This window comes from Branchiostoma lanceolatum, chromosome 15 (assembly GCF_035083965.1).
Source record: "Branchiostoma lanceolatum isolate klBraLanc5 chromosome 15, klBraLanc5.hap2, whole genome shotgun sequence".
Lineage (NCBI taxonomy): Eukaryota > Metazoa > Chordata > Leptocardii > Amphioxiformes > Branchiostomatidae > Branchiostoma > Branchiostoma lanceolatum.
This window is the reverse complement of record NC_089736.1, coordinates 3,025,747-3,036,506: the sequence shown is the minus strand read 5'-3', so window position 1 is coordinate 3,036,506 and position 10,760 is coordinate 3,025,747. Positions and strand designations below refer to the sequence as shown.

The window sequence follows — 10,760 nt, the reverse complement described above, 5'->3', positions numbered from 1 at the left end:
ATCACAAATAAAAACTTTCATTTAACTTCTTCCTCACACAAGTAACTTACAGTTGCTTTCAATTCATTTACAGTTTTACATACATGTAACATCACAACCTTGATAACACAATATACAGTTTTAATGAATGTGAGACATCAACAGGTAACAGCAAATAACATTATCTGTCATAAAAGTTACACAGTTTAGACACTTAGCAAACCATGATAATTTATGCCTAGTAAGATAAACACAACGATGTTATAGACTGAGGCATTATCCTCTCTGCATTTTGTTGTTAGTCAAAGTAAAAAGCAACAGTTATACTGTGCATATTTAGTACAATGAAATAGCTGAGGAATCTATTCACCATTACATGATAAATGTCTGCATATTTCTGATTACGTTTTTGATTTGTTCTCAGAACAATTTGTCTGTGACACATTGACAATTGTTCTTTGCTTTGAATAGAACTGCATAGTTTCTATGCAAAAATACAAGACCATGATTACATTTTAGCTGTAAAATTCTTTTTCACTTTGAAGTCCTCTTCTCTAGCAATACATGTGCAGCACTATAAAATCTTTCAATAGAAATATCTCATGTACGTTTCATGATTACGTTCGGAATGTCTAACATCTAGAATCTTCAAGAAAATTCACTGGACTAGGGCTAGAATTATTTCAAAACTATTCATACACCTTGATCTTGTTCTCTATGGGTTCTTTACAGACAGGGCAGCCCGTTAACGGAAGCAGACATGTTTCACAGCTGTTGTAGTGTCCACAGGGCTGGACCAAGTGAGTCCGTCTCTTGGTGTGACACACCGAGCACACGTAACGTTGGTTCTGTGCAAGATAATAGATTGAAAATCATTTTACTACATTAAATGGTGACATAATTCCTGAGATGTCCTGTACTAATTTGATAATCAAAACCGACTATTTAGGGCTACAAAATGCCCACAAGAGAGATCTGAGCTACAACAACCCTGAGGTCATGTCAGCATTGAAGCATAACTTGGTTTACAATTTTGTTTCTTTTTCTAGAGTAGTGCGCAGCCTTTTATCTGTATTCTAATTAAAACATACATGGATGCTGCAGCCGTGTCAGTGAGTCATTGAAACCTAATGAGATGAAAAGTATAGAAAAACGTTAACACTTACCTGTAATTCCTCCCTCATTTCTGAGTACATTTTTGTGATGGTCTCACACTTCTGTTTTGTACTTCTATCCCGAAGATCTGACTGTTGTCTTTCCACATACTGTGTGATCAGGGCACATCTGTGGAAAAACCACCAACATCAGTTCCCAGTTCCCAGATATTAGATATAAACTAAAATACTGAAACAACCACTATATTTGCCTTTGCTGCACTAAACCCTTGAGCTCAAATCTAATCGTTGTAGGCTTGAGTTCCGCATTACCAGATCTTTTTGTTGAACATCTAGCATTCTACTAGTTTATATTCTCTCCAATGAATTATGTCTTATATTTTCAACTATCTAGGCTGACCAGAAAGAAGCTTACACTGGTCCAGGGAACTATTAATTCTTAACATATTTTACTGTCTTCATTAGAAATGGTAACAAACCTTTTCTGCAGCTCTCCCCTGTAGTGCTGCACCTCCTCCACCAGTACGTGGTGCTGAGACACCAGGGTGTGGGGGAAGTTTTCATTTTCCCTCTCCAGAGTGTCCAGTCTAGCATCCCTGTCATCCAGGGTCTGTCTGTAGGTAACTGCATCTTCTTCCAGCTTCCGAACCTGACGGTCTTTCTTATCAAACTCAGTCTGCAGACAGTTAAAACATGTACATGTCATTCTTCTCAATTTTAAAACTTGTTTAACTACTATTGAAAATGTACTACATGATTGTATATAATTGATGCTTTCCATGATGAATTCATTAGACTGTACCTTGACTTGCATGGAAACTCTTCAAAACAAATGGCCATTTTGGACTGTATCTGTCAAGAAAATAGCAATTCTACAGCATGGTAATCTTTCCATTTGAAATGCCACCAAATATAGAGTATGTATAGAACCAATACTTAACAGAAAATACATGTACATTATACGCTCTATACCCTACCTCAAACTGTGCCTTGAGTTTCTTGACTTCTGCCCGAAACTTCTCCTCAAACATCTTGTAAGCGTCATGGTAACTGATCTCCTTGTTCATGACTTCTTTCTCTGCCAGGGACAGCTTGGTGGTCAGCTTGTTCAGTTCTGACTTGTTCCTCTCTGCTACTTCCTTGACTTGTTTCTGATAAAAAAACACAAGTTCAAAAATCCAATACAGTTCATATAATTAACTTTGCAGCGTATGTTCTAACCACTACGTACATCTAGCAATAGCTTTTAATTAGTTTATGATTCTAAAGTCATACTTCAATATCTTGTTTAAAACCTGTGGGAAATCCGAATTTGAATGATTCTGATTAAAAAATAACAAAAGAAATTAGGTCCTTTCTGATACAATGTTTCATGCTAAGATGTTATGTCAACTTTAGAATATAACAAATGTCTCCTTTTGCTATAGATTTAAATGTTCCAAGAGGATGGTGATTAGTGGCAAATTCTTATTGGACAGTAGATTTTATTCCCCATACCATGGCAACACTTCTTTTTCTCACCTCCAGCTGTATAACCCTGGCCTGTAGCTGACAGCTAACCCTTACCTCTAACTCTATAACCCTGGCCTGTAGCTGACAGCTAACCCTTACCTCTAACTCTATGACCCTGGCCTGTAGCTGCTCCTCCCTGTCCACACAGTCCTGGTGAGTGGCTACGGCGTCCACAGGTCGGCCCTGCTGGTGGGACGCAGTACAGAACGGAGGGGCACGCTGGCACTCCTGGGAACAACAACAGTTTAAAATTTTTACAGAATGTATTTACTAGCATTATGATGATAATTCCTTCTCTTATCTCATATCATTACATGCATCAGCAGTATACCTGTTGGATAATAACCCTGAACACATCTTGTATTTGGGAACTTCTATTGAAAGCTCACAGGGGACGGATAGAATCTGCTCACCACAGTTTTGTTTATAACAATAATGCTACATGTAATTGTATGCCCCCACTCTAACACATGTTGTGTTAACTGACTCAAAGTGCAGAGATGGCATGTTATGTCACATATCAGTTTATCTGTCAAAAGATATCTGATTAAGATATAAAGGTTAGTATATGATAAAGACACTAGATACCTGCAGAGCCAGTCTGTTGAGCACCAGCAGCAGCATGGGGTCGTTGGACTTCCCACCACTTCTCTTGATGTGAGGCCTCCTGAGCTCCAACAGGGCATGGCACAGTCGGACCTCACGGCACATACACTGGAGGGGAGGGAACATGGTTATCAAAACAGCCTGTGAGTTCTAAAGAACAGCCTGAGTTCTAAAGAACTGCCTGAGTTCTAAAGAACAGCCTGAGTTCTAAAGAACAGTCTAAGTTCTAAAGAACAGCCTGAGTTCTAAAGAACAGCCTGAGTTCTAAAGAACAGTCTAAGTTCTAAAGAACAGCCTGAGTTCTAAAGAACAGCCTGAGTTCTAAAGAACAGCCTGAGTTCTAAAGAACAGCCTGAGTTCTAAAGAACAGCCTGAGTTCTAAAGAACAGCCTGAGTTCTAAAGAACAGCCTGAGTTCTAAAGAACAGTCTAAGTTCTAAAGAACAGTCTGATTTCTAAAGAACAGCCTGATTTCTAAAGAACAGCCTGAGTTCTAAAGAAAAGTCTAAGTTCTAAAGAACAGCCTGAGTTCTGAAGAAGAGCCTGAGCTCAGTTTTTAGAACAGCCTTTCAAGTCACTGTCATATAAAGTTGTTGAAACAGCCTGAGGTCTAGCAGGACATGAGACAGTCACATCTCCCTGCACATGCACTTCATGATCATTGATAACACAAAACTAGCTCTAGATTTACAGGAATTTTGCACATAAGATCTCAAAGTTGTGAAATATTGGCTCTCTCCTTGGTGCTGAAATGTCTATTTTTCAACTTTTCAACATAATTTTAATCACCTTTGCTGTGGATTTACCCTTTCCTACATGTATGCATCTTAGAGGTGCACTTTGCACCCTATTAAGATTTGTGATGTAAACTTTTATATCTCCGAGTTCTACAGTTTGAGCTTTTTACGTAGCAGAAGCTGGACAAGATGCTGTTCTTACACAACAGGTGGCTTATGACACCTCAATGTGCAAAGAGAAGCAAACATCATCATACAAGCATTACAGAATAGCCTGCAAAGTGTTCATAAACCTTACCTTGGATGTACCCTGGGCACAAAGCCTGCCGAAGTTGTGCACCAAATCTAGGTCTAACATCCAAAAGGGAACATCGATACGGCTGCCATGCCAACCTGGGCCCTGGAAATGAGAAACACACTGTGATTGGATGAAAATAGTATCAACATTGGGGAAGAAAAAACATCAACGATGGGAATAAGGGCACATCTCATATTATACAAGATCAATAGTAAACATGAAATTCATGCTTTCTCCTCGGTGCTGAAATGCCATCATTCAGTTTAACAGCAACATAAAATGCCTAAAAGTAGCCAAAACTTTATTTTTTCTGACAGGCATAAGAATGCTAATCTATTGTAAATCATCAACCATAAATTATGAATTACAGAATTCAGAGACACAAATGGTGCATTTTTCGGATTGGAACATAATTTGCATGGATCACCTTAAATCAACATGCCTACCAAGCATTTGACCAATGTGGTCTACGGTTTCCCTCCTAAGTATATAGGCATACTTTCGAGAACTGTAGTCCTATTTTAAGTTATTAAAAAGAGTAAATTGTCTAAAACTGTTTTAAAGAAAGGAAAATATGTGCAGCTGCCATCTTTTGGAATGGCTTACTGCTTTAGGGACGGCAATATGCACCAAAACCCTTGAATGTTGTAGCATTAGAACAAAAGCTCATTTCAATAGCAAGTTGATGATTGTATATTCAATTCTCTTAAACAGTAAGTTCACCTCTAGCTGTTGAGTCTGTATGACGTCGACCCAGGATGACCTGAAGTCGGGGTCAGCAGTCTGCACCAATCGGACGGTGTGTTCCAGCGTGTCTCGCTGCTCGTCCGACAGTTTCGGACTGTTGATGGCGACTTTCTTCTTCTTGGTCGCCCTGCTCTCGGACAGGGCCTCCTCCACAGAGATGTGCCTGCCGGACTTCTGTAGGATCTCATACAGGGTCTTGTTACACGCCACAACCTGGGGAACATTCAGGAATCAATACATTCTCAGTCACGTTTGGGACTACAACGTTCACACTGCAACAGCAAGAACTAGCTCCACTGTGAAGTAGAACCAGTCAGTATTGACCTGAGGAAGGTCATACTCTGTCACCGAAACATCACCAGGTGATTATATTGTATGTACTAGTTCTGTTGCGTACAAAGAACTTTGTTTATCTATTTGTATTATATCAATATGATTCATGATATGAATCCCTCCTTTTCATGTATGTGTATCTGTGCAGCACTACTTACATTCTTATTGAGTTCATCCTTGACTTTCTGCAGTTCTCCCAGAGCCATGGTGTTCACTACAGGGAAGGACGTCTCACCATGTCTCCTGTTCAACATGCCAACAAAATATCCCTTATCTTTGCATAATAATAATACATAAATTCACAAACATACAAACTTTTTTTGTATGATACATGTTGACAATGACAATGTTAAGAACTCTGTACAATCATCCCAAGTCTGGATTTAGATGGTTGTCTTTAACAACTAAACAACTCATCACTTTTAGAACCTGTGATATGTACTACTGTTACAGTAGTACATGTACTTGTACTGAATGCTGAATAGAGTTAATGCAACATGTACTTACTGTGCAAACTGATCGGCCATCAGCATGGCAGTACTCTGGGTGTTGTACAGGTTGGCATACTTCACATCTCGGCATTTACTGCGAGGAGAAACAAAAAAACATTGATTAAAAAGATAAATACACATTTTGACCAACAGTAAACTGATTTGGGCCCATCTTCCTGCTATACTGCAAGTTATACAAAAAGGATTTGAATCATTCTGTGAAAATATAGCTTAGGTCAACAGAGACGAGCGAAAATACAGGTAACAATCAACCCTGCAGATAACATGCTCAACGTGTTACACATACATTCATTTGTTTATTCAAAGAACAGACATTGTCAAGGAAAAGCAGCTTGCCAAGTCCTATATACCAATACAGGTCCTAATGTAATAAAGATCTACAAGAATCACAAACTGAAACTTACTCATCCTCCACCAGCATGTAGTAGTGTCCAGCCAGGTCTGGTCTCCTCTCTAAGGCTCGGACCCACATACTGCTCACCTGCAGCATAGGGATGGGTTCAAACTTAGATTAATACACCTCAATGTGATCTGCCCTTCTATGAGTTCATTTGGATAGCATCTAGTAGATATATATCATATGATTGATGCATTGCCTGAGATAGGATGAAGCCTTGTTTCACTGTGCATCATCCAAACACACATTAAATACATGTAGCTAACCTATATAAACTGGGTTATACATAAGACTGTTTGAAAATAAGCTGCAGATCATATGAGGGGGAAAATGCAAGGGACAGCAGACTAACCAACTAACAAAAATCATGAAAAATATGAATGTGCCAGGAAAAATCATCCTGCCAAATCAACATTGTTTCCTTACATGATGGTCAATCTCACTGGGATGTGGCACGGCATTTCTGTCTCTGTCCACCTCCAACTGGCAGAAATCCACTCCAGTCTTCAGGTCATCTTTTCTCAGGTCCTGAACCCACACGCTCTTCACATACAGCTGGCCCTGAAGGTCCTTATCTAACAGTAGGGTACCTAGAAGAGAGTACATCCAAGTGCATATCAGTTATTTACATTAATCACAAACCATCCTTCTTCAGAATCAGAACCTTATCTAACAGTAGGGTACCTGGAACAGAACATTTCTTATCGTGAATGCACAAGTACAAAGTGTTACTATATAATGGAGATCTTTGTTGATATGTTGTTGATCTACCTATAGGTCGATATGTTAGACAATGGATAAAGGTACCTACAGGTAAAAATATAAAAAAGAATTATGTTAACAGCACTGTGTCTTACCTAGTTCGGTCTTGACACAGTTGGCAGCTGGGGCGAGGAACAGGAATCTTTTCACCTGCGAAAACAATATCATAGTACATCTTGTCAACTGCTAGGAAAAACAATGAAACCGAGACCATATATTGTTGTATCTATACATTGCTTAGGGGAAAACTGGAACTGTTATAAAGAAAGGTATAATGTTACTGTTCAAGACTTACATGTTCCTGCCACTCCCCCTGCTGGATGCTGATGGTAGTGCAGGTGTCTGCTCTTTCCAGTTTCACAGGACTGCAGGTAAGAAATATAAGTTGCAAAATACCTACAAATTATCCTCTTAAATGGAACTACATCTTAGGATACATTTGTAGGTGTTATACTATAGTCAATCTAGGAAATAGCAAGTGTTTGGAAAAGCCTAAGATGAAAGTGCACAATGTACAATATCAGATCACAAAGTCTGTCCTTGGTGCTGAAATGTCTATTTCTCAATTACTCAACACAGTTTCCAGAACTTTTGCAGTGGATTTACCCTTTTCTACATGATGCATCTTAAAGAAACATCAAATGTTTGGATAATGTTGTACAAAGCCTAAGATGAAAGTGCACAATGTACATGTATTATGCCAAATGGCGGTTATGCCGGCTATAGATACAGATTTAGATACGATCACGTATCATTGTGGCATAGAGAGAAACAGTTTCTCACCATTTGGGGAAGTTTATGTCACTTTCAGCATCACTGCTTCTCTCTGTAGAGGTAAAACAGTATTGGTACTAATAGAATAATAGCAAATTACACTTAAACTTCAGGACTTTATAACTGAGCGTTGGATCATCAAACTACCTAGATCTAGAGTGCTCAACTACATTATCAAGAGAGTGTGCGTTCATGTACATCCATCATCTTTGTCCACATAACATGATGTAAACTTGTCTCACAATATTAAATGGATTGCAAGCGACAAATTTTTGTGGTAAGTGCCCCAAATAGTACTGATAAAAATTGATATGCATGGGAGTAGCCACTAAACTGCTAGGGTAGCGCCCTGAAAAACAGCGCTATGGGAATAGATTCCAGGTGATAGCTGGCTGTAATTACATTATACTTCAATGTAATTGTCCAAACCCCTTACCTGAGACCACCACAGTGAGCACCTCCTCCCCAAAGTTCTCATCCTCCTGCAGCTCAAACCTCCATCTGTCCTCGCTTGTCTCCATGGTAACCAGGCGGCCACGCCTCAGCAGGGCCAGCGCACCGATCTTCATCCCCTCCCCAAACTGACCAATCACGTCACGGCACCGCGGCTTCTTAGAGTAGCCCAGCAGCAAACACTGGAGAGAACATACAAAAATTGGTCAGAATCTCACTCACTCACTCACTCACTCACTCACTCACTCACAATCCGGTTTTCGTCTGTTATTTCCCATGAGGCAAGGCAGTTAGAACAGTCAAAATATTGCCATCACAAATTTCTTGGCCTACATACATGGAAGTATTGTTCTGGTATTTACTGTTAGTATCTTCTATTAAACTGCCACTACGTTGACTATTTCACATATGTTGGCTAATGATGGATTATGACCAGGATAGCATAGTAGCATGTACCTGCAATTTTAGTTTTATCTTTTACCCACAAGAATCAAAATGCATCAGGCAAATAACAAAACGTTTGTGTTGGAAGAAAATTTCAGCTCTGTGCTATAACAAATAAAATATTTTCAAAAATGTATTTCTGCAGTCAGGAATCAAGGCTTTCTTTCACCTGAGGAAATAGGAATGGTTAAAGATCCACTTTTTAAATCATATCAGCTAGTTTGACACCAACCTTTTTGTGCAGTCCAATGTTCCTGTTGATAAGAGTTAGTCTGTTGTCCACCTTGCTGTAGTGTAGCCAGCCCAGCGTAGTTGTCCTGTTGTCCCAGTCTACAGCAGTTACCTGATACTCCACTACAGCACTGTCATCTTTCTGTAGGCAAAAAGGAAAGGGCCTTATGATCTTCTAATCTAAGAGCATAGGGGAAAAGAGCACATGTGTGGGAACATGTAGACAATTAATTTGAATAATTTGAATCTTGTTGTTATAGATAGTAAATTAGCATATGGGATAACACAAATAAGCTAGTTGCTACTACGCATGTGCCGTGTCCTCCATTTGCATAACAACGCCCCAACGGGTTTTATTTCCGTCTCGGGGGCCTTCACCTTTGACACTGCACATGCGTAGTAGCAACCGTGAACTAGCTTCTACTTGCAGTTGCCATGGTTAGTGAAATCTGCATTCTTCAGTTGAAAGGTGATAACTGAATTATTTTGACTATTGCACACTGGTTAATGACCTTACATTTTCTAAGCAGTATGCTGCAGCTGCTTGATGACTGGAGCAAGGAGGTTGACTGGAGTAATTGTTAGCTAAGAAGCCCTCTCACCGTTAGCCTGTACTTGAGATTCTCCCTGTTCAAATCGAAGGTGGAGAGTTTCTCGTACGCCTGCAGGATCCCGTCGTGCCAGTTCTGAACCATCTCCCGCAGCCCCTCCCACACATCCCAGTTAGGGGCGTAGTGCCGCGTCAGGGACAGCGGGATCAGGGTCCGCTTAGATCCCATGTTAAAGGCCCTGAACTTTGCCTGTTTGCGGAGAAAAGTCTTGGTTAAAATATTATTACTAGTAAGGAGGTGCCAGTTCTGAACCATCTCCCTCAGACCCTCCCACACGTCCCAGTTACTTAGGTGTATAGTGCCGCGTCATGGACAGCGGGATCAGAATACGCTTTAATAGGTCCAATCTTTTTCCTTAAACTTTGCCTGTATACAGAGAAAAGTCTTGGTTAAAATGTTAAGGAGGTACATGTTCAAGACCACCTTAGACCATCCCACATGTCCCAGTTTGGCACATAGTGCCCGCGGCGTCAGGGATACTAGTTGAGCGTGATCGGAACACATCTTTGCCCTTAAAAGTTGGCTGTATCCGGAGAAAAGTCTTTGCTAATGTGTTAAGGACGTGTAGATTTACGCTATATGACGGTGATGTCCCTTTATTTGAGCTGACGACTTGGCGAACCTGAAGAATCTCGGCGATCAACTATCAAAATTTATGTTACTTCCGGGTTTAGAAGGCTCCCTTTTGGACCAGAAAAAAACATCTTAGCGATCTACGTTTGAAAAGAAACGTCCATAAGTGTGATTCCTATGTGTTTTAGGTCCTTAGATAGTAGTATAATGGATTCCTGCATTTATGAGGTTGTAAACAACTTGTCCGCTTGTCGTTTTGTGGGGTCCCGGGACCTTTTGGAACAGGTGTACTACCTTTGCCCCCTCCCTCCCTTCACGCATAAGTTGAGTTTACAGATATCTGGCGCCTATATACGCCCAAAAATATATCTTATAGGATTAACAATATATTACCAAAGTCGGCAAAATAGGGAAAACTTACCTGGAAGAAGCTACACCGAGGAAATCATCGCTAAATTAAGAGAGCGAAACTTTCGCCGAGGAAAAAGTCGAAAGTGGTGAACTACTTTGAGGACCCTGACCTCTGTACTAGCTGTTCTATGATACATTAGAAGCTGCCTGAATATATTCGTTACAAAACATATTTTTAGTTAAATAACTTTTCAGACTTCATTATACTTAGTTTGTTATGCAAACATAACATATATGATAATAATTGTTTATTATTATTTTTCCTG

The 10,760-nt window shown here is 39.9% G+C and overlaps 1 protein-coding gene and 1 long non-coding RNA gene across 2 annotated transcripts; both read right to left on the bottom strand.

Annotated features, from left to right (window-relative positions):
* Positions 1-103: 103 nt before the first annotated feature.
* LOC136421034 (uncharacterized) lies at positions 104-9,336 on the bottom strand. Its single transcript, XM_066408178.1, has 18 exons — positions 9,328-9,336; positions 8,901-9,041; positions 8,208-8,406; positions 7,781-7,823; positions 7,293-7,362; positions 7,093-7,147; positions 6,662-6,825; positions 6,243-6,319; positions 5,834-5,911; positions 5,485-5,569; positions 4,970-5,206; positions 4,247-4,348; positions 3,195-3,320; positions 2,706-2,834; positions 2,072-2,245; positions 1,574-1,770; positions 1,146-1,263; positions 104-827 (listed from the first exon to the last, which is right to left on the bottom strand). The coding sequence occupies exons 1-18, from the start codon at positions 9,334-9,336 to the stop codon at positions 669-671; spliced, it is 2,163 nt and encodes a 720-aa protein (XP_066264275.1). The 3' UTR covers positions 104-668.
* A 165-nt stretch (positions 9,337-9,501) lies between these two features.
* On the bottom strand, positions 9,502-10,596 carry LOC136449236 (uncharacterized). Its single transcript, XR_010758002.1, has 2 exons — positions 10,505-10,596; positions 9,502-9,699 (listed from the first exon to the last, which is right to left on the bottom strand). It is a non-coding gene; the product is annotated as an uncharacterized lncRNA (long non-coding RNA).
* Between the last annotated feature and the right edge of the window lie 164 nt (positions 10,597-10,760).